Source organism: Erythranthe guttata, chromosome 14, assembly GCF_056151865.1.
Source record: "Erythranthe guttata isolate IM_541 chromosome 14, IM_541, whole genome shotgun sequence".
NCBI classification, from domain to species: domain Eukaryota; kingdom Viridiplantae; phylum Streptophyta; class Magnoliopsida; order Lamiales; family Phrymaceae; genus Erythranthe; species Erythranthe guttata.
In genome coordinates, this window is record NC_142546.1 from 22,525,089 (window position 1) to 22,552,991 (window position 27,903).

The following is a 27,903-nucleotide window of genomic DNA, read 5'->3' on the forward strand; positions in this document are numbered from 1 at the left end:
GTATATAACAATTTCGTCTCGAAATAATGCAGAGGGGCCAAGTAAGGTTTAATAAGGGTGAGCCAAGAGACCCATTCTATATAAGCATGTGATATGTTGGGATTTTTTGCCCACTCGTAATAAATTCTTATTTGCTCTTTCACTAAAATATGTGAGTATGGCTACTTCTCTACTTTATTTTCGAACATAAAAATGAGATGTACTTCATTTATGGTTTTGTATATGCTACATTTGGTGGAGTACATTGGGTTGTCATGCATCGGTGGTCTACACATAATGCATCAGTGGCAATTCAGTGGTTTACACATAATAACACACTCATTTGTACGTGGGTCAAGTGACTAACTATTTGTATAGATCTACGGTGCAAAATCACTAATTTTCATTTATGTGTATCGAACCGTACGAGATATATAAATCATACTAGACTAATCATTTGTGACAAACTCAATCCAGCGACCGATTCGGACTTTGTATCAATTAATACAATTCAATTACTTCAATCGTTGGATCATCCCTTAGCCCGGTAATTATAATAACTAGTAAATTGAATTGGTTGTACCAAGTTAGTTGTGATGATTGGTTCACTTTTCTTTGGTTAATCATTAAATTCAAACCCATAAATCATGAGGGATCCATCACACCAAATCATATTATTATTAGTCACATCTCAATTCTCATGCCAAGTTTTTTAGGACAAACGAAAAAAAAGAAATTAAATTAAAAAAAAAAAAAAAGAAACACACACACACACAGTCAGATCTGCCCTTAATCACATCACGAGTCACACTCACATACATACACCATCACTGTGTGTTATGTGTGTGGGCCCCATTTGTTCATCAATCATCACAGGATAACATTCAAACCAAACTGGGGCCCACCTCGCCACACCCCAGACAAACACAAGACAATAGAGACATACTATACATCTTTTCCCTCCAAAAAGGAAAAAAAAAAAATTCCACACATCATACGGAGAGACCACCTTAGTTCCCCTGCACCTGCGCCACACCCAATAACTAACACCCCCCAATCTAATTCTAATCTAAACCTTTTTTCAGAATTAAAAAAAAAAAAAGGAAAAGAAAAAAGTATTATATATTATATTATAGATTATAATATGTACTTGACCTTTTTCACCCCAAAGTCCAAATAGTGTATATTGTAGTACAGTTCAGACAAAAGCCCAAGAAATAAAAAAATAAAAAAAAGGGATTTTATCTTCTTACCCTATCTTTCATTTTCTCCTTGTCTCTCTGCCAAAAGAACCAGAACCTTCTTCCAAAACCCAACAATGGCGTGAAAGGGTTTTAAGGGTCATTCTCCTCTCTAATATAATAAGGTACAATTTCCATTTTCACACCATTTTTTTTAATTCTTGTTTGCTTGCATGCATTTATCCTCTCTCTCTCTCTCTCTCTCTCTCTCTCTCTCTCTCTCTCTCTCTCTCTCTCTCTCGGTTTGCAAACGGGTCCTTCAGACTGGGTTTATTTTATTTATTTGTTTTATTTTATTTATTTTATTTTTCACTCTGTGTTGTGTTTTCTCAATTGGCGTTGTGGGTTTTCTTCTTCTCTTCTCCGCAGCGAAAACGGAACCACGTTGTCGTATTCGGCTAGGGTTTTTTTTAGGGCAAATGTTTGTCTGGAATAGTTGCAGTTGTTTGTAACGTTAACATACGAAACGGTGTCGTTTGACGTTGAAAAAGTGACCCCTCTTTTTCACTTGACTTGAAAAGGGAAAAAAATAAGAAAAGCTTCCCCGTTTGGTGAAATGGAAACTTTTTTGCTTGATATATAAATTACCAATTTATTTCTAAACAATTAAACTATTTACCTAATTGCCATTCTATTTTCTTTAATCGTCACTAATATTGGCTGCATGATTACCTTTGTTGGATTCTTTGACTGGAACAAATACATTGAATAAAAGGCCTTTTTTTCCGTTTGGGGCTGTTATTGGATTCTTGAGTCGAAGAAATGTATCGAGTCTTGTGTAATATTGCTATCGAGCAATTGAATAAACGAACACTCTTTTCGTGTACGTATTTCGTCAGACTATGAGTGAGGTTAAGGAGCCATATATCTGTTGGGAAGCAATTGTTAATGGAACCGCCGGAGAAGCGGAGTTGGACAATATACTTAGCATTTTGGATTATCCGATCGAGAGTTTCGAAGGTGATGAAGAGTTTGTTGGAGATTGGGATTCTACCAAGTCCGAATTTCTCGGCCCTATTCCGTCCGATGTCCTGATTGGGCAGCCCGTGATTGGTCATAACAAAACCACTCCAATTTCTCCGGTGAGTATTATCGAATGTCACAAGTATTCGGTGTTTTTTTTCATTATTATTTTTTAATGTAATGGAAATGCAATTATTTTAAATGGTCTAGATAATGATAGCTGCACGAATATTTAGAACCCCCGTATAGGTTAATTGTTGTTTGAAAACGAGGCCGACTTTTTCTTGAAATTTGGATAGCTTCAAGTAAGTTAAACGAAATTTGGATGTATTTGTCACTTTTTCATTTACTGAAATAACTTTCGGGTCGCGTTAAAATTAGATAAAGTTGTGTGTAAACGAATTTAATGTCTAATTTTTTGTTATTGTCGAGATACATTGACGAATAGATTTTTCATAACCGAGTCTTGCATAATCGCGACAACACGTGAGAGTTGAGTTTGCAAACAAATTTATGTCCTTTATTAAATGAATATCTTTAAGTTTATTCTTGTGCATCAATGCATATCAAATTAGAGGTCAAAAAGAATTACGCATTAATCATGGCATACTATTTGGTTACATATTGACTTATTTATAATATCTTTAAGTTTTCACTTATTTATCTGTTTTTAAAATTATGTTTGTTCGAACAATACATATTAAAGTAGCGATCGAAAAGAAAGAAACAAAAGCACGTGTAACATAGTGCTTTTTAACGTGTTTGGAGTGTCTCCAAAGATAGGAAAAATGTTCGTTAACTACTTATTTGCTAAACATTTGGTATTTGCCATTGTTTTCCGTTTGATGTGTCTAATTATGCCTTCTCTGTTTCTTTTTTTATTTTCCGATTTTTTTTTGGATTTGCTCATATCCCTTTTCGCCACTGCTAAAACAAACAAAGGTCGATGCAACTCCTTACCCAAACAAGTCAATTGAGGTCAAAGAACAGGGTATATTCCAAACACAAAGCCCTGTTTCTGTCCTTGAAAGTAGCAGGTCAACATCATCCGGCAAAAGCCCGCTTATCAAATCACGTATTACCAAACGAGCCCGATCCAAACGGGCAAGAAAGCCCTCAGGTTTAAGCCCATGGCATCTGATTCCAACTCTGTTTGCCAGCTGTCCGGATGCGGTGAAAAAAAGAGGGAGGAGAAAGAAACTGCCTCAGCAAGCAATTGAAAACTCCTCATCCCTCAAGGCGATTATTCAATTCCAAGGCTGCTCCGAGCGTCCGACGGAGCTGCAATCCTCCGCTGCGCAGCAGCGCAGCCCCACCGCTACTACTAAGAGGTGCACGCATTGCCAAGTCATGAAAACGCCTCAGTGGAGGGAGGGTCCGGCTGGACCCAAGACACTGTGCAATGCATGTGGGGTCCGCTACCGGTCTGGCAGACTCTTCCCAGAGTACCGGCCAGCAGCAAGTCCGACTTTTGTGCCGACCGTGCACTCGAACTCGCACAGGAAGGTGGTGGAGATGAGGACCAAAGGGCAAAACGGTAAAATCGAGGAGCGGTCGGTGGTGGTAGAGACGAGGACAGAGGGGCAAAATGGTAAAATCGAGGAGCGGTCGGTGGTGATAGAGACGAGGACCGAGGGGCAAAATGGTAAAACCGAGGAGCGGTCGATGGAGGTAATTGTTCCCGTGAGTAGTAGTAGCTGTTCGTTTGATCGTGTATGCTGAAAAAAAAAAGATGCTGGTTGTTGTGTCTTTCGTTTTCGTGTTTTTAATGGTGAGATGTAGTTAGAACATTGTACAAAAATGGAGGTGAGTTCTCTACTAGATTAGGAGAATTTAATTATCAGAGGAATTGGAGCTGTTGACTAGATTAAAAAGATGGTAAGATTTTCTAAGTGATGTTATCTTGAAATTAAGACATGTTTTTTTTATCTCATCACATTCTTGTTTGCAGGTTTTTTGTGGAAATTAAGAAAGATATATGTATGAATCTAGTTTGGCCCTAACTGTAAGAAGGAAAATATACCGTCTTTGTAGCTCAAGTTTACACCGATTTTACATTTGGTCGCTGATGTTTAATTAATTTAACACTTCAGGCCATTTTTGTCAATTCACCGTTAGTCTGCCAGTTAAGACGGTGATAAGCACAAGCTTGATTACTTTAGTACTAACGTAAAATTGAGGGAGATGACTCAAAGTGTTGAATTCTTGAAACATGAGAACAAATGTGTTTTTTATGAACATGAAGGACCAAATCTGAAATTAGTGCAAATTTGAAGGGTAAAAACTATATTTTTCCCATATTAAGAAGCAATATAATTCAGATTGGATCACAAAAAAAAAAAAAAATCACATTGGGCCTTGGGGTAGTAGTAGGCTTAAATATAGGCCTGCTTACTTAAGGCCCAGAACATTGCCCAGGCTAATCTTTTTGGTAGGCCTAATTAATTTATCCAACTACCACTCATCAATCTATATATCTATATTTTCTTTATTAATCGACAAAATACATGACGATTTTTAGTAAATTCACGATATTTTATTGCAAATATTATAAATGTAGAACTCATATGTAAGTTTTCAACTATATTATTTTGTTAAAATTTTGCAATTGTTTTTTGGTAATGAAGGAACCCGCTGCCAATATATAGGTGCACTTGGTAAATCTATATACATTCTCGTGCAATAACTTAAAAAATCATACGAGAGATGTAAACCACACTAGACTAACTGTATATGACAGGCTCAAGATCTAGTGATCGTTCGTAAAAGGATTTGAACTTGGGTGGATTGACACAAGTTCAATTGCTCCGACCACTAGTTCATCATTTGGAGGACAAATTTTGTAGCATTGACCACCAAGAATTGTGTGATACGTTATATTCAAATATCCAAACACTAATAATATAAAGAGTAAAAAGCAGTTTACCCCCTAAACTATGGCCCGTTTTGCACTTTACCCCCCAAACAAAAAAAATTTGCACGTTTTTACCTGAACTCGTTAATTCGTTGCACGGTGCCCCCTAAACTCAATTTTCCGGCAATTTTAACCGGAATATGAAAACATGTGCTTTGCACGTGAGACTTTTAGGGGTAAATTCGTCCCTTCACTTGCATCTTTAATATTAAATACAAATAAATATTAAAAAAAAAAAGAAAAAGAATAAATAAATAAAGGAAAAAGAAGCTGTTCTTCAAGCTTTTCTTCCAAACCCGTCAATGGCGGCCGCCAAAGAACAGAAGCACAGCCTGCACCCATACATCGAACTCTCCAAACTCATTGCTCTAAAGGGCCACAAATCTCCTTCATTTCAACCCAAGAAACATCGACCGCCTCCCCAAACTGCCTCCAATTTTCGCTTCCTCCATTAATTTCGCCAAAATCCCACTCCCGAAACTCGAATAACTCTCCGAAAACACAGAGGCAACAATGGACATCAATGGCGGAGAAATGGACTATCTCAAGAAAACCATATAGATATTTTACCATATATCGCAGCACATATTAAGCGAGTTAGCAGATGCAAATGTTAATTGCTATAAAACCATATAGATATTTGAGCAAAAAGCAGTTTTCTTGAGGGGGGAAAATCGAAGAGAAGATGAATGCTAAATTGGAAGAAGAGGATCAAGATAACCACTACCACCAAGAGGAGAAAGAAGAAAAATTGATGAGAATCGCCATCCTCCGCAACCCCCTCTCCGACCGCCGCATCGCCGCCTTCTCGCCCAATTCCTACCGTCTCCCAGCCTTGCCGTATTCTCACCGCCGCATATCCCTCTCAAAACCCTCAAAATCAATCACCGCTTGCTCCGTCAATCCCCCAGAATCGAACCCGTACCCGGTTCGAGACACGCTATCCGGTTCGACCCGGACATTCGCGACAATCGGCGCCGTAGCCCTAGCCGCGTCGAAAGTCATCGCCCCCCACTGCGGGGGGCTGTTCACGCTGGCCGTGAAGGTGAAGGAGCCGGTGGTGAAATCAGCGGGGCCGGCGTTCTTCGCGGCGGTGAGGAGAAGCGAGCTGAGGTCGCTGAACACGCCGCTGACGGTGGTGGCGGCGGGATGGCGAAGTGGCTGGACCTGTACAGCGGGATACTGACGGTGAGGTGCATGCTGAGCTGGTTCCCGAATATTCAGTGGGACAAGCAGCCCCTTTCCGCCATTAGGGATTTGTGCGATCTCTATTTGGGGCTGTTTAGGGATGGGTTGGCTTTGTGAGGGTGGTGGTCGACGGGATGACAACTCCTTTTTTCTTTCTTTTTTTTTTCTTTTTCTTTTTTTTTTATGTTTATTTTTTAATGATTAAAATATAGAATGTTAGTGAATGGACAAATTTGCCCCTGAAAATCTCATGTGCAACACACGTGTTGTAATATTCCGGTCAAAATTGTCGGAATATTCCTTTTAGGAGGCACCATGCAATGAATTAACGAGTTCAGGTAAGAACGTGCAATTTTTTTTTGTTTAGGGGGCAAAGTGCAAAACAGGCCATAGTTTAGGGGGTAAACTGCTTTTTACTCTAATATAAAACTTATAAAATTGGGGGCGATTTAAAAAAATATAGTATAGTAAGTTTAATATGTAAATAAGAATAATTAATTAGCATGTGAAAGGAAGAAAAGAGACAAAAAAAGGGTCCAGGATGATGCACAACAAGTATAGCTGTAATTCAGCAGTCCAATTATTGATCCTTTTTTTTTTTTTTCCTGCATCAGAGTGATATAGACCGTGTCACGTCCTAGTCATCACTATCAAACCCCAATCATTAACCGCCACGTGTATAGACTAACTTCACTCCCACTGTCTGACAGACTAAAACAGTCTCTCTCTCTCTCTCTCTCTCTCTCTCTCTCTCTCTTCTCTCTCTCTCATATTTGCCTAGTCAAATTACTTAATTTTATGAATTATCTATTATAAATAAATAAAATTGTCGAAATAACACGATGGTGATACTATAGATTTAGGTTTGTATTATATTCTTTTTATTATTTTTAATTACTAATGATGTCCGTTTGATTTCAACAGCATGATGTATCAATATAAAATTATACAATTTTATGACAACCTATCCGATACACTTTATCTAATAGCCAACATAAGAGCTTTTCTTCTTTCTTTTTATTTCCTATAATTAGGAGCAAAATCGAAAAAGATTTTGAATGTTCTTTCAAGTGCAGGTGAATTACATTTGAAGTCTTACCGTTAAAATATCTAAAATGTGTGGCGACTTTTCATTTGGTCTGATTTTGATACTATGTTAAATGACCACCTCAATCAAAAGTTTAAACTATTAATGAAATGTTAATTTAATATAAATATCCTCAATGCAAATGGCAAACTACTATTGGTCTATATTACTAAATTTGGTCATTGTAAGTTTGTAACATACTAATTTTGATTATCTTGTTGGTATATTCATGAAAGAATATTGTAAGAAGCTCCATTTTCAATACCATGCAATTCAACATAAGTGCACATGCATAGTTCTTGAAAGATGAACATTCCTCCATTTCTATCTATTATGGGAAATTTTTATTTGAATTATTGATACTTTAGATAGGGTACTACAACTCTAGAAGAACAATTAATTGGCTCTAAATGCACAACTAGGCTAATTTTTATTTATTTATTTTTGATTTTTTTTAATAATAAATGATGTATTTGTTTTTTGAAGGGACCACTCGAAATAAAAGACAAGTCCTAAAGCTGGCTTTTTTGGGCCCATGCAGAATTTGGTTCTGGTTATATGGCCTGCCAGTAAAAACATGGTAGTTATTGCATATTTTATGGGGTGTAATAATAGTAGTCCACTATGTGTAGTGTGTGTAATAAATTTACTCTCACAAAAAAAATTAATTAAAAAAGAAAAACACACAGTGTGTGTCTGAAAAGACATGTGATTTGGTTTATGTGGTATGTCTGCATCAATGTTTTTCCTCTTTCACGTACCTCTTTTCCAATATTTTCTGATGTTAAAAGTTTCTCTTTTTCATAATCAGTTTATTATATAAAATAATTCAGGTAAAGAAATAAATTCAGAGGGGAGAGTGAAGGTCACGCGCGGAAGAATACAAAATTATAGGCAGACAAAAACAAAAAAGTTAACCATGGTAAAAAGCAATTAACTGACAGAGAGAATTTTAAACCGGGATTAAATATGTCAGGTCATAGAACTGACCGGTTCAGATATAGAACCCGTACAGTTCGAGCCAGCAGTTTAAAGGCCGTGTCCCCCTAAAATATCCATTATTATCTCAACCGCCCCAAACCCCACTTTTTTCTCAACTAAATACCCTTTTCTTTCTCCTCCACTATTATTTTATAGGTATATTACGATTATCCCATGAAATAAGGTTAAATTACAAAAAAAAACCTCTTATATTTGGCTAATTACAATCGTCTCCCTCAACTATGAATTTTCTTATACGTCCACCTTTTCAGTACCAAATTTAGTGGAATCTTCTAGATTATGTAAAATATTCTCAAATTTGTACATGTTTTACTGCATTCGAACTCCGCATTTTGAAATAAGACGATCATAAAATGTGTCTCCCGGTTTTGTAATCTCTGATTGTGGTGCATCAGACACATTACAAATTGGAGAACTGTCCACATAATTTAGAAGATTCTGCTGAATTTCAGATCATAAGAGTGGATGTGTAAGAAGATTCATAGTTGAGGGCCTGATTGTAACTACCCAAACATTATGAATTTTTTCGTGATTTAATTTTACCTCAAGGATTGGCCACAATTTATCCATAATACATATACTAGGGGCAAATTACGGCCACCCCGGAGGTATGGCCAAATTACAAAAAAAAAAAACCCTCTTGTTTGGGTAATTACAGTCACCCCCTCCTTTTAAATATTTTTACATAAAATTTATGTAATTCGATTATTTACCGAACCAAATCGTATATTTAGTTCGGTAAATCGTATGAAATGTCCGTGTACCGAAATTCCAGTTCGGTTTTACCGAATTAAAATCTCTAAAATTTACCTCTATAATTGGGGTCTTTTCGTAAGATAATACATAACTTAAGAGATAATTATAATTACCAAAACAGAAAGAGAATTTCATAATTTAAACATAACTGAGGGGTGATCGTAATTTGTCCGATATACAAATGTTAGGTGTCCTCTCAAAAAAAAAAAAAAAAAGGAGGAAAACTCCTCTCTGACGGCGTCGTTTTGGATTGACTTGAAATGAAAATAAAGAAGAGTACCAGACCGCGAGATTGTAGTGAGAGAAAGAGCGAAAAAAAAGGTTTCGTCAAAGTATGTATGTATTATTGGCAACAGAAACGACGATTTATGAGGCAATCTTTTGGTAGTAGTAATACATACAACTCACTTTCACTTACGTAGAATCTTTTCACCCTCGTGTTTTTAGATTTTTGTTTTTCCCGTGTTTTTCTCCTTTTTTTGTTGAATCTCAGATTCATGAATTACTACTAGTTATTCCTTTCCGCCGGTTTCTAGAACCCTCTCCCATTACACACACTCACGCACTGTAAATAGTCTTTTGCACCTCATGTGCTAGTGTTCCATATTCTGACATAGGTGTGTGTGTGCTGGCAGTGTGTGTATTTTCTGACGATTTTTTTTTTTAATTTTTTTATTTTTTATGTTGTATTACTAGATTGACTGTGCGCTAAGTGTTGAAGAGACGATGGTGTGGCGTGGCGAATTCTCGCTGTGATTCTCGGATTTGAGAGGTAATTTATCGGATCTCTTGCTCTGCGCAGTTAATTGGATTCATGTTTGCCGATTTTATGATTCAATTTGTTTGTTTATTGATTTTTTTTTTTTTTTTTTTTGATTTTCAGTTGATTGTGTTTTCTGAATTTCGCCCCTTTTTTTGATCACCCACAGATTTTTATTGAAAAAGAAAAAAAAAATGAAATAGATTAATTTACGGTGTAATTCGCTGTACATCAATCAGAAATAAGAGAAAGATGAAGGAGATAGTGGAGAAGAGTTTGGATTCAGAGCTTTGGCACGCCTGTGCCGGATGCATGGTCAAAATGCCGCCGGTGAATTCGAAAGTATTCTACTTTCCACAAGGCCACGCCGAACATTCTCTCGCTACTGTCGATTTCGGGGCTTTGCCCATGATCCCTCCTATGATTCTCTGCAGGGTCAGTTCCGTAAAATACTTGGCCGACCATGAAACGGATGAGGTCTACGCGAAAGTCGGGCTTATTCCCGTCGGAAACAACGAGCGCGTTTCTTACGATGATGAAGACGGAATTTTCGGAAGGATTAATAAATCCGAATCGGGCGAAAAAGCTGCTTCTTTTCCGAAGACGCTGACCCAATCGGATGCCAACAATGGAGGGGGGTTTTCGGTTCCAAGGTACTGCGCGGAGACTATTTTCCCGCCGTTGGATTACACCGCCGATCCACCGGTGCAGAATGTGACCGTTAGAGATGTTCACGGCGAGACGTGGAAGTTTAGGCATATCTATAGAGGCACGCCGAGGCGGCATTTGTTGACCACTGGATGGAGTACTTTCGTGAATCAGAAGAAGCTTGTGGCCGGAGACTCGATCGTTTTCATGAGGGCGGTGAACGGAGATCTCTGCGTTGGGATTCGGAGGGCTAGGAGAGGTGGCGGAGTTAGTGGGAATGAGTATTCCTCGTCTGTGTGGAATTATGGCGGTGGTGGGAATTTGGGCGGGGTTTCGGGTTTTTTGGAGGATGAGAATAACAAGCTGATGCATAGAAGTGGTGGTGTTGGGAAAGTGAGGGAGAAGGGGAGAGTGAGCCCTGAATCAGTTGTTGAGGCGGCTTTCTTGGCGGCCAGTTGTCAGCCTTTTGAGGTTGTTTATTGTCCGCGTGCGAGCGCGATGGAGTTCTGTGTGAAAGCGTCGTCTGTGAATGCTGCGATGAGGATTCATTGGTGCTCTGGGATGAAGTTCAAGATGCCGTTCGAAACGGATGACTCTTCTCGAGTTAGCTGGTTTATGGGGACTGTAGCTTCTGTTCAGTTTGTTGATCCCGTTCGTTGGCCTAATTCGCCGTGGAAATTGCTTCAGGTAATATTTTTTGCCCCGTTTAAGATGACGATCTAGTACTTTCTGTTGAAACACGCAAGTTTTGTATGAAATGATATGCTGGTTTATGAGATTTTTATTTGATTTAGGATACTTTAAAGTCGAAATTGTTGAAACTAATGGAAAGTTAGTTGAAGAATAATTAAGGTGAACAAGAAGTCGAACAAGTCCATCTCAAACTGAACACAAGCTATAGTCCCCATAAATTTTTTATTTGATCTGTTATACATAAATCCTAAATTGTTGAAACTTGAAATTAATGGAAATGCAGTTGTAGAAATTAAGGTGAACAAGGAATCGAACAAGACCACCATCTGAAATGTTTTATTTCTTGATTTTTCTCGTAATCGTCATTTTCCTGTTAGCGAATAAGTAATGTGGACTGATTTTCACACGGGAAAAAGCTGGTTCCGAGTTATTCATGTGGATACTGCAACAATGGAACTTCAACCGAATTTTAGGAAATAAATACCATCTCCAATGTTTGCTCCATTCCCGTTTTTTGCATCTTTTCCCAAACGTATCGAGTTCCATTTATTCTGACATTTTCTCCGCGACACCATGGCGCAGGTGACATGGGATGAACCAGATCTGCTACAGAATGTGAAATGTGTCAGCCCATGGCTAGTTGAACTGGCCTCAAACATGCCAGCCCTTCATCTCTCGCCCTTCTCACCTCCGAGGAAGAAGTTGTGCTTACCCCTCCATCATCCAAACCTTCCACTCGACGGCAGATTTCCATTACCGTCGTTTTCAGGCAACCCCCTTGGTCCAAGCAGTTCCTTACGTTGTCTACCCGACAACAACATCACTCTAGGCATACAGGGAGCCAGGCATGCTCAAATTGGAGTCCCTTTGACGGATCTCCACTTTAGCAACAAACAACTGCAGACGGGAATTTTACCACCACCCAGTGGGAATCTCCCACTGCTTGAATACCCTCGTGCTAACGTTCTTGATCGTAACGAAGATGGTAATGATAATGTATCTTGCTTATTAAGCATGGGTAATTCTAACAAGAAGCAATCGGACGATGAAACTTGTGGTGCGAAGAAGACACCTCTGTTCGTCCTTTTTGGTCAACCAATACACACTGAGAAACAAATGTCTTGTGATCGGCCCTGTGACGCGTTTTCTCGGGTGGCGTTAGGGCAGAATGCCTCAGGTGGGACAAAAAGTTTGTCCACTGATTTTTTGTGTAAAGTTTTCTTGGAGTCGGAAGAAGTCGGCCACAGTGTTGATCTATCTGCTCTTGGTTCGTACAAAGAGCTATACAAAAAGCTCGAAGACATGTTTCGGATAGATAGATCGGAGATTGTGGGCCATTTGTTCTATCGTGATGATGCTAGTGGTGCTGCTAAACAAGTTGGTGAAGAACCATTCAGGTGACTTTCTTAGATTTGCTCAATTGACAGGCTAATTTACATGTTTTATTTTTTTATTTTTTTATTTTGACGTACTTGGTCATTTTTGCAACTGCAGCGAGTTCGTGAAGGCTACTAAAACACTGAGGATCCTTATGAAACCGGGCAGTGACGATACCGAACGGTAATTTGCAAAATTTTGTTACTCGTTGAAATTAATGTTAAGTGATGGAGGTCGTCAAGCTGAGATCGTTAAATTTTGTTTTGCAGGAAATTGGTTACTGGCTTGCCAACTTCTGAGCTTGGACGGAATTCATCGAACCAGACAGGTGCCCTGAGCATATTTGCGTAGTGCGAGGTGTACTTAAAGAGTGCCGGAGGAAACTCTGGTTCTTCAGTATGGGTAAGATCGTGTATCCGTGTCCTATAAATATATTTTCTTATTTATGCAATTTAAAAAACTAATCATTATGAAGCTCCGAACTTTGTGTATTGTGTCTAGCGTGCCTACCGGAAGGTATATATTAGTGCATGTTTCTCTCTTCACTTTGATGCATAATATGTACTTGAATGAAACGAACACATTATCGTGATGCCTATTTATTTGTCAACTATTTGGGTGTATGCTTCGGATCGAGTCATTGTGCAACTTTTTCGTTTACTTGTGAGCTCCTGCAAAATCTTTGATATATCTACTCAACATGAGATATTCTTGGATTATTTATATTCGAGTTTTACGGAAGGGTATATGACATGAAACCTATAGATACATGTTGAACAGTAGCGTATTCAAACCTTATTCGATTTTACATTACGGAGTGACAATGCAAATAAACCAACAACGAAAAGGCAAACATCAAACGAAGGTAATAAATACAGTCATGGTTCAACAGTTTGTAAGCAGTCATGTCGAAAAAGATATTTGCCAAGAAATATTATTTATACTTCAGGTATGTATCCATCATCATCCCCAAGCAATGATGCATCATGAAAGCTGAGCTGCAGGAATCAAAGGGAAATAGAGTTAATCAATTATCTTAACCTGGGCAAGAATCAATACAAAACTGAGACTATTGTACAATCAAAGAAAATAATAAGAAATCGTATACTTAGCACACATTTTTTGCGAAAAAATGCTGAAATGTTCAATTTTTTAATATTATTTAATAATCAAGCATAATAGTTCAAAAAATAGTTCATTTGAAAATTGTTTCACTAGTTTTTTAACAATCAAGCAAAATCACACAACACACAATTTTGCCAAAAAAATAGCTGAAATGTTCAAATATTTTTTTTTATATTTTTAATAATCAAATATGTAATATAGGAGATGTTTATTCACAAGTATTCAAGAAATAGTTCATTTAAAAATTGTTTCACTAATTTTTTAACATTCAAGCAAAATCACAAAAAACGTATACAGCACACGTTTTCTTCCGAAAAATAGCTCAATGTTCAAATATCTTTTTTAATATTTTTTAATAATCAAATATGTAATATAGAGATGTTTACTCACAAGTTTTCAAAAAACAGGTCATTAAAAAATTGTTTCACCAATTTTTTAACAGTCAAGCAAAATCACAAAAATTTATACTATATAAGCCCACTTTTTTTGCGAAAAATAGCTGAAATGTTCAAATGTTTTTTTAATATTGTTTAATAATCAAATATGTAGTGTAGAAGATGTTTATTCATAATTATTCAAGAAATAGTTCATTTAAAAATTGTTTCATTAATTTTTGAATAGTAAAGCAAAATCACAAAAAAATGTATGCACACGTTTTTAGCGAAAAATAGCTGAAATGTTCAAATATTTTTTTAATAATCACATATGTAGTAGAGAAGCTGTTTATTCAAGTATTCAAGAAATAGTTCATTTAAAAATTGTTTCGCTAATTTTGAACAGTCAATCAAAATCACCAAACAATGCACACGTTTTTTGCGAAAAATAGCTGAAATGTTCAAATATTTTTTTAATATTTTTTAATATTCAAATATGTCGTATTAGAAGATTTTTATTCACAAGTATACAAAAAATAGTTCATCTAAAAATTATTTCACTAATTTTTGAACAGTCAAGCAAAATCACAAAAAAATGTATACTATATAGCACACGTTTTTTGCGAAAAATAGCTGAAATGTTCAAATATTTTATATTTATTTTTTAATCATCAAATATGTAATATAGAAGATGTTTATTCATAAGTATTCAAGAAACAGTTCATTCAAAAATTGTTTCACTAATTTTTTAACAGTCAAGCAAAATCACAAAAAAATGTATACTATAGCACACGTTTTTTTGCGAAAAATAGCTGAAATGTTTACATATTTTTTTAATAATCAAATATGTAGTGTAGAAGATTTTTATTCATAAGTATCCAAAAAATAGTTCATTTAAAAATGATTTCACTATTTTTTTAAAAGTCAAGCAAAATCACAAAAAAATGTATACTATATAGCACACGTTTTTTTGCGAAAAATAGCTGAAATGTTTAAATATTTTTTAATAATCAAATATGTAGTGTAGAAGATGTTTATTCATATGTATCCAAAAAATAGTTCATTTAAAAATTATTTCGCTATTTTTTAAAAGTCAAGCCAAATCACAAAAAAAATGTATACTATATATAGCACACGTTTTTTTGCGAAAAATAGCTGAAATGTTTAAATATTTTTTTAATAATCAAATATGTAGTGTAGAAGATTTTTATTCATAAGTATCCAAAAAAAAGTTCATTTAAAAATGATTTCACTATTTTTTTAAAAGTCAAGCAAAATCACAAAAAAATTGTATACTATAGCACACGTTATTTTGCCAAAAATAGCTGAAATGTTTAAATATTTTTTTAATATTTTTTAATAATCAGATATGTAGTGTAGAAGCTGTTTATTCATAAGTATCCAAAAAACAGTTCATTTAAAAATTATTTCACTATTTTTTTAAAAGTCAAGCAAAACTACAAAAAAAATGTATACTGTAGCACACGTTTTTTGCCAAAAATAGCTGAAATGTTCAAAAGGTTTTTAATATTTTTTTATAATAAAAAAAATGTCGTGTAGAAGATGTTTATTCACAAGTATCCAGAAAATAGTTCATTCAAAAATTGTTTCGCTAATTTTAAACAGTCATCAAAATCACAAAAAAAATGTATACTATAGCACACGTTTTTTGCGAAAAATAGCTGAAATGTTCAGATATTCTTTTAATATTTTTTACTATTCAAATATGTCATATTAGAAGATTTCTATTCACAAGCATTCGAAAAATAGTTCATTTACAAATTATTTCAATATTTTTTTACAGTCGAGCGAAATCACAAAAAAATGTATACTATGCACACATTTTTTGCAAAAAATAGCTGAAATGTTCAAATATTTTTTAATAATCAAATATGTAATATAGATAATGTTTATTCTGAAGTATCCAAAAGTAGTTCATTTAAAAATTGTTTCACTAATTTTCGAACAGTCAAGCAAAATCACAAAAAAATGTAGACTATAGCACACATTTTTTGCGAAAAATAGCTGAAATGTTCAAATATTTTTAATAACGAAATATGTAGTATAGAAGATATTTATTCATCAATATTCAAAAAGTTAATTTCAAAATTATTTCACTAACTTTCGAACAATCGATCAAAATCGCAAAAATTGCATATTACATCACACTTTTTTTTGCTAAAAATAGCTGAAATAATATTTTTTTAACATTTTTTTAACTATCAAATAATGGAAGTTGTTTTGATTTTATCGGCAAGAAAGAAAACTTTATTAAACATGTAAATAATGCTTGCACTGTCCAAAATCAAACCTTTCACAAACTAAACACCGAACCAACACAAATCAAAAGAAAAATCGGAATCCAAACTGAAACAACTGTTTACCACTAGAATTAAAGCAGATAGCTCAACCAATAGACGAGAGCAAAAAAAAAAAAAAAAAAAAAAAAAAAAAAAAAAACAGAGCGTTTGAAGGGTAAAATTGGAATTACCGAGTGTGGACGATGAATTGAAGGACTAATTGTAGTAGAGCTCGAGGCCCATGCCGTCATGGATCTCGTAGTCCTTGAGGGTGATGTGGTCTTTGTAGATGTTGTACCATTTCTGGATTCGGATCTTGTCGGCGCGTGTGCCGGTCTGCGCCGCCACCAGCTTTTTGAGGTCTCCGATTGTGTCGTCGTCGTTGCACTTCACGCGCACCTTCTTCCCCAGCCGATCGTTCAGCACCACCTCTATCATCTTCGCTCTCTTCTTCTTCTTCTTCTTTCACCAGCAAACCCTAATTAAACACGCGCAGCTCGAGAGGAATAAATGACCTTCTAGAATGTCCTCACTGAAGCACAACTTTTATGACTGTTCCGCTCGTTCAACGCGAATAGGTTTAAATACATTATTTATATTAGATAAAATACTTTAATATAATTGGACGGACGTCCTTCTGTTTAGTTATTATTAAACTTCTTACGCATACCATTGTCTGTGGGGAGAAAAAGAATATACTTTATTTTTCATTGTAATTGCCTTCGGTAGTACACGAGGAAATTTCAGTTGCCATCCCTCAAGTTTGCACTTATTTCATATTTCGTCCTCCCATTTTCACGAAAACCACATTTAGTTCCTCATATTTCAATGATGTAACACTTTTTGTCATTTCCGTCACTTTACCGTTTGTCTGTCGGTTAAGATAGTGTTGGACACATGCTTGATTCCGTTATGTACTAACGAAAAATTGACTAAAAATGTTGACTTTTTGAAACATAAGAAACCAAATATGTTTTTTTTTGCAAACGTAGAGGACCAAATGTGATTCGGTACAAAGTTGAGGGATAAAATATGTATTCTTCCCTTGTTTAAACATTAGCAATCGAGGTTTATATTTATATGACGTGAATATCCAATACTAACTATGAATAAAACCAGAGTGGTTTGGCCCTTCAAATCATCAGCAAAACCAAACTAAATACATATATACATACAAACACTAAAAGGAGAGACCACAACTAGTAAGTACTCTTTTGCACCTGAAAATTAACCTGAACAAAATGACCCTCCTGAAAATAACAACCAAGTCGCGAGAACAAAAAATTAAACGAGTATCAACTACTCCGTCAACCAGTTCAAATTGATCAAATCATTAACACATCACCAATTTGGCAACAAAGAATTCTACGGTCATATATCATGTTACACGAGGATGAATCATGTTTTCTTTATCGATTAAAAAAGAAAAAGTCCCCAGAAACTTTTAGACAAAACTGAAAGAGAACAAAAACGAAACAAACCTAGTGCACAAGTGCAAACAATTAAATTACGAACGACAACAACTATAGAGAGCCTATTCAATGTGATCCCAATTGATGCAAAAATATAATAATTTACATAAAGCTCGTCGAAAATAACCAGTCCCACACCAACTCACTCCAGCACAGCAACCTCCGGGTCAACTCTCCAATAGTTGGCATCATTAAATTCCTTCATCCCAGCACCACCCTCATCCGAATCCTCCTTCTCTAGTTCCTTTGGAGTGATATTCATTTTCAGTGGGCCCGCCTCCCCAACTATTCCTTCCTTGAGAGCATTTTCCATAGCCTTTTCTGTACCCTCTGATTCCACCCCCACAAATTCCACATCCTCTTCAAACAAGGAAGGCACAGCAGCGGTTTTCTGACTTAAGTCGGAGGAATCTATATTACCTGTTCCGTTTGGTACAGATTCTCCACTTAAAGTGTAATAAACGGGGGCTGTCGTGGGCTCTGCTGTATGCTCGATATTGTCGGTTATGTCGCTTTGGGGGTCATCAAACGGGTTCACGCTGGATCTGCCGACTTGAAAACCTGACCCGTTTTCCCATGCTACCCATTCGGGCATTGGCCTGTCTCCAAACGGGTCGTCATTGTCTGCTGAGTTGAATCCACTGAAGCCATTTGACTCGGACGCTCTACTCTCGGTCATTTCCTCATCCTCCCCAACCATGACCTCATCATCACTGCTGCTGTTACCGCCGTTTGTGTTTCCGTTCAAGTTGATATCGTCCATCATGTCTGAAGACGAGGTGTTCATAGGTGCTTCGCCACCGTTTCTGTCGTCTTGGAATGCGAACCAGTTGGAGTTTGTAAACAAACTGCTGCAGAAAGGAATAAATGATGTCATACAATAACTGAATCTAATAAATGAATGCTAGCCTTGGCCATATGAGTAAAAGAAGTCTGATGCATTTTTTAATCCCTGGCATAAATTTATGTACCACTCTGTTCTTTATAACTAGCAAGAAATTATTTTTTGGATGTCGAAGCACAAACTACAATGTCACAGAAAGTTCCAGAAACGCTATCTTAGTCGGAACACCTAATGTGTCATGAGTGCAGTAAAAATCATCAAAAAAAGGCAAAAAACACTCACCTCCCTTGGTCATCGCCCAACCTAAGGGATGAAATGACGACTTCAGCAGATTCATCATCAAAGTAGACATCCTACAATTTCAGAAATTGCATGTGTGAAAACGGGGAGGATTCATTAAGAAAGAGTAGACTGTGGAAAAACAATTTCTAAGTGTGCCTTTTTCATGGAACTAAATAATAAAAGAAAAGAGGCAACCGTATTTCCGGAGAAGAATAAAGACATTGGACATGCAGATTACCTCATCATCACGATTAAAAGATCCACTACCCTGCTAAGAATACAAATCATAAATAAATCTCAAAAAAAGTCAATATTTTACTTCTGGGAAAGTTTTAAGGAGTTAGAGAAGAGGTTCTTCCCACTTTTGACATTTACCTCAGCATCGTCATTATCATATATGGTGTATCTAAACGCTTGGCTCAAATTATTTGCTAGTGCTGCAACGTCATAGTCTCTATCATGAACATCTTCCTCGTCACTATCTCTGGTCCTGTCTTGCAATGCAGTTGGTCTCCTGCAAAGAAAGAATAATCATCTTCTGGAACCACAGTTCAGTGGAGCCTGAAAAGACATTTCTAAGCAGAGCGAAATAGCTGCGATGCTCCACATGAAATACTAAAATTAAAAATCTAATGCTTGTTTATGTGTGCATAAGTCATACTGCAATAAAAAGGTGTCCAAGCAGACAGAGGACCAACTTCTATAATCCTATTGACTTGTTGGCTTGTCCGATTCCAAAAGTCCTCATTTAAAGAGGGCCTAAATATCTATATGCAGAATTCAAGTCTACTCTTGTAAGTTTGAGCACCGAGGTAATGTGGCAAGTCGATAAGAGGAAAAGAGGCTTACCCGCAAGCCCATCGATAAACATTCTCAACCATATTACGCTCCTGTAACAAAGTTTTCTGCCACTCGTTCCACTCATTATTTTCCTGAAGCGAAATAGGAAGAAGTGCATGAGCCGAGGACAAATTATACGAGTACTTTGGAGGAAGACAAATGGAAACATCTGTTCTACTGACAACAGTACATTTCTCGTATGCATGTAAGCTTATTTAACCAATTTACGATGGACTAATTAATCTGTCACCCACCTGAAGACGTTTTTCAATGCGATTATCAGTGTTTCTCAACTGAACAAGTTTATTTGATATCCGTGTCAAGTGTCCAAAGTATCCTGCTCGAGAAGCCTTCTTCCCAGAAGCAGCTAAAGTTGGCTGTACTTGATTGAAGAATCACCATTAGAGACCACTTACCATACTTAACAAAGAAATGGTAAAGAAAGACAGCAAAGCAGGGGGGAGAGGTTTTAAGTTAAGTACAGATCTATCAAGTAACACAGAACATGTGAAAATATACCAGGACCAAATAAGACGTGTTTCGTGATGACATAAATAAAATGGATGGATTATTTCAGGAAGCAAAGGATTTGTATTCTTAATTTTATGATTCAAACAACATCATCTTTCTCCATGCAGCTTAAGCAGGGAACAGCGCCCTAAAACGCATACTTATATAACGGACACTTACCTGATTAAGTACACCAGAAAGTGTAGAACTTTTTTCTGTTTGAAGAATTTTTCCAACCAAATTACAATCTAGAAGAAGATGATCGACAATGGAGTTATTTTCACTTTGCAAGCATGAATAAATAATGCTCTCCACATGATGGTGCAAAGCATTATTGTAGGCATACCTGCACCAGAAAGATGAGATTTTTAGTGACAATATTAGCGAGTTTAATTCCTTAAACCAATTTCCACTAGACATGAATCTAAGATCATTTGTTGCATTAACTAGTATTAATCTCTGCAAAGGTATAAACGGATAGCACAAAATTAAATGATCCTTACTCAAAAAAGAGATCAATGACTCTTCGAATTGTCCCAGAGCTGACCAACTCCTTCTCTGCCACCTCATTGCCAGTTTTCAGCAGTACGGCAAGGAATTCAACAATCTACAATAAGGTATCACAATTTGAACATTGTGAAATGACCAAGGTAAGAACAAGACACACACACACACACACACACACACACACAGTTCTGTATATATAAATGAAAGATACGGTTACTTTCTCTCATGATACGCATGACTCATTAACCCTCAGCTATAAAGGGAAGTGAACGCGCATCCAAAGTTATAAGTAAATTATAATGCAAAGGATTCAAACGTAACGTCCAACATTCATAAAAATTCCTTAATTTTTTTCATATAGAGTAAGAAAAAATTTCCTTCACTTCTGGCAGATTCTGAGAAGCTCAACTATTCCATCAAGAGATAGTCCTATTTATAAGGTCCATTGACAAGAAAATAATGATTGATTGCATGCCACTAACCTTCAAACGATGTTTCCCAAGAGGAGGTCTCAATTCACCATATGTTGTGGGTAAAATATTCTCATCGGATGAAACATTCAAAAGCATCAGCAACTCACCTGAACACAAACATTTAGATACTTATTGCTTCAGTGCATGCAACATAGAAACAGTGAACATATATAAAGAAAAGTTGAACATGTAATATTTGGCTATTTAGCAAGTTCAAAAATACTCTCTGCTCTCAAAATACGCATCTTAGAAGACAGCTTGCAACAAAGATATGACTTTTGCCTCAAACCTCCCCACTGAAACCCCAAAGAACACGAGGATCAGAGGAAGAAAACCACACAGAACATACCCTTATCCACCCATATGTATTGCATCCATATAAATTTGTAATCATTTATGCTCTCATTAAATTCACCTTCTGATAGCAATTAGCATTACTTTACAATATCCCTCTTTTATTTTGCATTTCCTTATTATATAATATCTAAAAAAGCAATGCGTTTATTGGAACACCGACATTTTATTCTATAAGATGGAGGGAGAGCCTTGGAGGTCTGACCTCAGCAGTGTATTTCATTTCATGCTATCCAATCAAACAAGATACATGATCTAAAGAAAGTGTTACATAATATGTATTGTCTAATCTAAACAGTACCATGTGCTGGGACTATAATAACATTTCCACTCAACAGATATTTGAATCTTAAAAGTCCTAAAAGACGGTCCAAGCATTGACGGAACATAAAATCTAAGTATAACATCGGATAATGTGTGAAAATGTTCTTATGACGTCAGATAATATGTCTATTAACATTCTTACGATACCATCGGGTAATATGTATACCAACATTCAAACGAGTCCCATAAGATAATATGTATGGCAACACTCATATGATCCCATATACCAGCATTCATACTATCCATGACCATGATAATAGTAGCGTACAAAATGACGGTCATAGAATCCTAATAATTCACTATTCTCTTTAGGGATGTGTAGAAACAATGCGTGTAACGTAAATAAGTCTAACAATTAAAATTTAATACAATACTCCATAACACAAGTCTATACAATACCCACAATCTTCAGCAACAAACTCACCTAGTTTTGGGAGCATTGCACCAACAGTATCTGGATTAACATGTATTGGTGATTCATAGACATGTTGACTTCTGAAAGAGTACATTACTGGGGAAGGAACTGATCTTTTAGGATCCAACAACGAAATACACACAGAAAGTGAATGCACAAGGGCAGATTTAGTAGCCGAGTCTTCTAGTGCATGACCAAATATCCTTGCGACAAAACTGCAAGCAAAGAGAAGTTAATGAGTCGAAGCTTATTCAAACCATTACATGGCATCAGGACAAAAATGATCCTTTTGTTGAAGGGAAATATTCAAAGCTCTGCAAACCTTGGACTGGATAGTTTAGTGGCCAGAGGTGATGGCGCATTCCTGGTTATAGAACATAATGTTTCTGCTGCATTAGCATGTACTTCAGGAGGACACTAGAGGACACAAAATATGCCATAATAAGAATATATGTGTCATATGAAGCCACTTGTTGAGGTGTGTATTAAATAAAAAAATGGATGATTAATACAGGGCAAAGCTGACAAATATGAGATTAGTAAGACAAAGCACACCCAATAACCCCGGGTTTTCAATTTTAAAGAATAAGATATATAATTATAAGGTCTGGCAGCATCAATAACGTAAGCAATCACTGACAACAAGACACAAGTCAGCACTTATTAAAGCAAGAGGATGATAACCAAATCACCATAATAGCATTCGTGTCAGAGTAAATTTTATTCAACAAATCTCAAATCATAACCTTTCAATACACAAGAACTTCTTTCTTTTTATACTTGCGTAACCTCTCACATGAATAAAAATGGTAATAAGCACCACATAAGAGCCGCAAATTAAGGTTCATCAGAAAACTTGTTCATCACTGACCGTGTGCACTTAGACCAAAAACAAAAAAGTATATGCATACCGTGCCTTGTGTACTTAGTCCATATACTATCAGTATCAGTTACCTAACCATGTCTGTGAGGAAAATTGACAATTGTATGAATTCGATAAGCAAATGCAGGAAAAGCACATGTAGTACATCACTTTGCATACAAGCAGTAAGAAAATACAAGTATAACTGCATAATGCACTTGTAGAGATTGCCTAACAAAATTTAAGATTAAAGATAAAAACACGGAATCATATGCTATAGGAAGGGCTATTTTTATTTTTAGATATTGCTCCAAGTGTCAACCAAAACTATAAGCTGAAAGGATAGTAGGATTCCTCCTAAAGCAGCAAAAGGTTCTTACAAAGACACATCTTCAGTTCTCGAACTTACCGAGGTATTCAGTTTATCCACAATCATTTCTAACAAGTTGCTACCAGCCAGCCACTGCATAACATCCAAGGAATTTGAGTATAGATGATCGTCTGCACCTACAAGTCGAACCAAGACCTGATAATAACAAGCTAATTAGAAACAGATAAAACCCACAAGCATCACAGAAGCAAAAATCCCAATTTTTAGTAGGCAATGATTTAAGTAAACAATATGTTCTAGACAAAAGTAGAGATTAATAAATGAACCAACCTCCATGATGGATGTGATACCTATCAAATCAACCAGCTGCTTAAGAACATCTGGATGGGCCTGCAAGCAAATTTCTTAAGAAAATTAATATTTTGTGGAAATATTTCTTTATCCAAAAGGATTCCAAGAAAGACCAGCTTCACAAAATACAATAGCAACTTTTTTCAGCTAAATATGAATATAGGGAGTTGCATTGGCTGGCAAGACGGGATGCATGCAATTTATCACACCCCAATAGTGATGTGCATCAGTTGGAAGTGTGAGAAATCAATATTGTGTGGCATTTTTTTTCTACCATCATTCTGATTAAAATTATCAGGGTTTGCTATGAAAAGTTCTACCAAAAATGGCTGGGCTTTTGATTTAGAAGCAAAAAGCTGTTGCTAAAAGGAACAGGTGAATGGGTAGAACAACATTTTTTAAGAACGGCGATATAAGCACATATAGCACAGAATAACAAATTTTACTTAAATCACCTTTACATAATTCATTAGTGGAATAGTCTTCCGTAACATTAGAGACACCACAACCTGCACACCGCAGAGATTACATCAAGAGTTGTTTTAATCAGTACAAAAGTCAACTGAGACCGAGTATGAAATATTGTACAAGCTTAAAGATCACCCATTCCAAACCTTGCTGAAGTAACCAGCCAACAATGCACTGTGAGGATGGTTGAATTCCAAGAAAGAGAATAGTAAATTCATAAGCTGCAATAAGATGGAACCATCAGTCGGAATGAGCATCAAATTGTCAGTTCACTATAAAATAATCAATAGGATGATCTCACCTCCTCTTCCTCCACCAAAGTCTTCAAGATGACATCGATCTCGCATGTAAAAATTTCACAGGCAACAAAAGGAAACCTACATTATGAAACAATGTTCAAGCCACAAATCATATCTTCCACAAAATAGTCAAATCTAATTTCCTTCACTCCTTTCTGGAAAGAATTTTAAGCAAGGAGTCCTTGTGAGACTTGAATAAAACCAAACATAAAAAAAACAACTAACAAGTAAAACTTGAAATTGAAGAGCTGGAACAAATTTTCTTTCCTCCAGAACTATATTGACCTACTTGAAGGTTCGTTTGCTATCTGCATCCTCTGGAGGCTCCTCGACAATATATTGCAACAGCTGTTCAACCTGAGCTCTATCTCTCAAACTGAAACCGATGAACTTTAACATTAAAGGCAGAATCAACAGTTCATTATTTTCAAGTACTGTGTATGGGACATATATATAAATATATATGCATAATATATATATATATATATATATATATATATATATATATATATGTGTGTGTGTGTGTGTGTGTGGTGTGTGTGTGTGTGTGTGTGTGTGTGTGCGTGCGTGCTTGGCAGAAAGATGAAGCTGAGATGGGAGGCATACAAATTTATGAGGCGACTGTTCAATGCTTTGCATTCTTGGATTATCTCCTCTTCATCCAAAAGCTCTTCCAATGTAAAATTTTCCTTGTCTAACACAGAATCAACCTGAACTCACAAAATATAGATGTTAACATTAGCAATCTCTGAATGCAATAAACTCAGACTAATATACTTGTTAACCTATATGGTTTTCCTTCTCGCTACCTTTAAATAAAACCATGCTCAAGAGTTTGATAAGATGAGTTTAAAACATAGCAATCTCAATAATTTTCCCCAAGGCATAACTATAAAAGAGGTTTGGTGTTCAGACAGGAAATCAGAAGAACCTGAATCTACAACCGATCGATATGATGGCTTAATTAGATAAAAGCTATAGCCAGTTAACTAGGATAGGCCGGGTCATTAAATATCAATATTATTAACTAGTTGGAAGAAAATAAATTGTTCATGCTCTGCAACTTCAATAATTTGCATTTGGTTTCTAGAGTAAATGTTAGTTATCTTCACAACTTGTACGGATGATAGGCCAAACTAGAAGTATTCATTGTCTGAAGTGTAGACCTAAACATTCTATATTATATTAGTCCTAATTGCCAGACCACTTTCCTCTCTGAGGCAAAGCCAACCTCAAACAAAGGCATGGCCACATCAAGTTAAGACCATGCATTAACTTTATAGCTACATACCCATCTATTTTAACAAAAGGCAATCTGTGTGGATCTCCAAAGTTAAAACTATGGTAGATCAAAGGACCAAACAATCATATCAAATAGCTCAGGGGTTAAAAGCTCTACCAAAAGAGTTATTTTTAATTAGAAAAATAGCTGAGCATCAGTCAAATGGCAAATCAAATCTCTTCGAAAAAATTAAGTTCAGTCACCAGTTATAAAAATGTTGGAGACAAGCTCAGCAAGAAAGAACCAGAAAAAAGAGTATGACAATCAATGCATTACTTGATGTTGAAAACAACTTACAACTGAGTCTGACTTCCGACACAACTTGATGCATGCATAGTGACACAATACAAGTAACAACAGATAAAGAAATATAAAAGATCACCGTTTCCCTCTCCTCGATTATCCACAAGACAAATAAGTATGAAATTCAGCATAATTCCGCCAGAATTCAATGAATCACTAGTAATTAAAATCAACACACAATTTAACAAAAGAAGCAACTGAAAATGCACCAGCAAAAACCATAAAGTTGCTCAGTTTCAAATGTCAACAAATAAAAAAGCAAGGACAATCAATCATCAACTGAAGAATCGGTGACAACACATAAAATCATCCATTATAATTTACAACATAATACAAACTAGACCACAGCTCAAGATTCCCAACAGACTAACCAACACAGAAATGAGAAAATTCAACGCCAAAACCACTTCATCGGCCACGCAATTCAACTCTCAATAATTCATAATTCCCAGGCAAAGAAAAAAGGACACGGAAACAAGCAAAATATTCGTCTGGTTGACTTACAGGAGAAGAGGACGCAAGAGAAGTAAGCTTCCAAAACATAGTTGCCTATGCTGCTGCACAAACACAAAGACCACGGCGGTTGTATATATCCGCGGGGGACGACGATGCGGAGGAAGCTGGATAGATCTCTGTAAACCCTATAATTTGAATCGATGTAGGGATTTGAAAAGGAAACGTTTTGGTAGAATTTGGAGCGAAAGATGAGTGGTGGGGGCAAAGAAAAACCCTAATTATGGAAGTCGAAATATGAAAGGGGAGAAAGCCGCAAAGATCGAGCAAGGGCCTGCGACTTTTTTTTTATTTTATTTTATTTCTTTTTTTTTCAGTTTTTTCTTTCAAATGTTAATAAGTAGTTAAAATTAGTAGCACAGATGAGGGGGGCGAGCGCCGAGGGAAAGAAAAGTAGGGGGGTGGAAAAGTACAAGATGATGTATTATGTATGCCTCACGTGTATGTATATGTATGTGGATGTATGTATGTATGTGCATGTGTAAAAATCTTATTTAATATATGTACTTTGACTTGGTGTAACAAATACAAAAAATGCCCCAATTGAGCATAAAATAAAATAAATTATTTGGATTTCTAGTGCAATGTCAATTGACAATATATTGAAAAAGAATTTAGAGAAATGTACTAAACAAAATTATTACTTGTTAAAAATAAAACATGTGGTTTTTTTTGACACTGGGTATATATATATCTCGATGGCCCCCAAATCATCCCTCGGTTCGCGATTTTTTGCCCTATTAATGACGAAAGGAGGTCCTTTGGATCACTTCAGCCAATCAAATTTCTCTTTTCTTATTTTTTTCTCTTTTCTTTCTGCAGGCGTTTATGTATTATGTGGGGGAAAATACAAATTTCATTCATCAAGTGCACCGATTTCACATTTGGTCATATGTTCGTAAATAACAAATTTGGTTACTCATGTTTCAAAAATTCAACATTTTTTGCCATTTTCATCAATTTTTCGTCGAATCAAGCATATGTGTCAAACACTGTCTTAACTCACGGACTAATGGTAGATCGACAAAAATGACCAAAAATATTAAATTATTGAAATATGATGGAC

At 36.1% G+C, this 27,903-nt stretch overlaps 4 protein-coding genes across 14 annotated transcripts; 2 read left to right on the forward strand and 2 right to left on the reverse strand.

Moving 5' to 3' along the window:
* Window positions 1–1,131: 1,131 nt before the first annotated feature.
* On the forward strand, window positions 1,132–4,133 carry LOC105959128 (GATA transcription factor 11). Its single transcript, XM_012983163.2, has 3 exons — window positions 1,132–1,345; window positions 2,060–2,302; window positions 3,126–4,133. Exons 2-3 carry the CDS (start codon window positions 2,063–2,065, stop codon window positions 3,903–3,905), a joined length of 1,020 nt encoding a protein of 339 aa, XP_012838617.2. The 5' UTR covers window positions 1,132–1,345; window positions 2,060–2,062; the 3' UTR covers window positions 3,906–4,133.
* A 5,165-nt stretch (window positions 4,134–9,298) lies between these two features.
* Window positions 9,299–13,231, forward strand: LOC105959130 (auxin response factor 18). Of its 8 annotated transcripts, none has more exons than XM_012983168.2 (6): window positions 9,299–9,514; window positions 9,827–9,902; window positions 10,060–11,225; window positions 11,814–12,628; window positions 12,726–12,791; window positions 12,878–13,231. In XM_012983168.2, exons 3-6 carry the CDS (start codon window positions 10,143–10,145, stop codon window positions 12,957–12,959), a joined length of 2,046 nt encoding a protein of 681 aa, XP_012838622.2. In that variant the 5' UTR covers window positions 9,299–9,514; window positions 9,827–9,902; window positions 10,060–10,142; the 3' UTR covers window positions 12,960–13,231. The 8 variants fall into 8 exon arrangements, with proteins under 8 accessions (XP_012838622.2, XP_012838625.2, XP_088669210.1 ...); XM_012983171.2 differs by having other exon boundaries at window positions 9,393–9,514; window positions 10,130–11,225; XM_088813084.1 differs by having other exon boundaries at window positions 9,409–9,747.
* Window positions 13,232–13,438: 207 nt separating this feature from the next.
* LOC105959131 (ubiquitin-like protein 5) lies at window positions 13,439–16,987 on the reverse strand. The gene is made up of 2 exons (XM_012983172.2): window positions 16,599–16,987; window positions 13,439–13,606 (listed from the first exon to the last, which is right to left on the reverse strand). The coding sequence occupies exon 1, from the start codon at window positions 16,843–16,845 to the stop codon at window positions 16,624–16,626; it is 222 nt and encodes a 73-aa protein (XP_012838626.1). The 5' UTR covers window positions 16,846–16,987; the 3' UTR covers window positions 13,439–13,606; window positions 16,599–16,623.
* Window positions 16,988–17,722: 735 nt separating this feature from the next.
* LOC105959129 (uncharacterized) lies at window positions 17,723–27,120 on the reverse strand. Of its 4 annotated transcripts, none has more exons than XM_088813082.1 (19): window positions 26,829–27,120; window positions 25,346–25,449; window positions 25,029–25,115; window positions 24,742–24,817; window positions 24,587–24,661; window positions 24,428–24,481; window positions 23,952–24,011; window positions 23,700–23,816; window positions 22,751–22,845; window positions 22,438–22,643; window positions 21,345–21,442; window positions 20,859–20,962; window positions 20,536–20,701; window positions 20,100–20,222; window positions 19,855–19,937; window positions 19,381–19,519; window positions 19,244–19,273; window positions 19,006–19,076; window positions 17,723–18,727 (listed from the first exon to the last, which is right to left on the reverse strand). In XM_088813082.1, exons 1-19 carry the CDS (start codon window positions 26,865–26,867, stop codon window positions 18,022–18,024), a joined length of 2,433 nt encoding a protein of 810 aa, XP_088669208.1. In that variant the 5' UTR covers window positions 26,868–27,120; the 3' UTR covers window positions 17,723–18,021. The 4 variants fall into 4 exon arrangements, with proteins under 4 accessions (XP_088669208.1, XP_012838619.2, XP_012838620.2 ...); XM_012983165.2 differs by having other exon boundaries at window positions 17,723–18,730; XM_012983166.2 differs by having other exon boundaries at window positions 19,244–19,276.
* Between the last annotated feature and the right edge of the window lie 783 nt (window positions 27,121–27,903).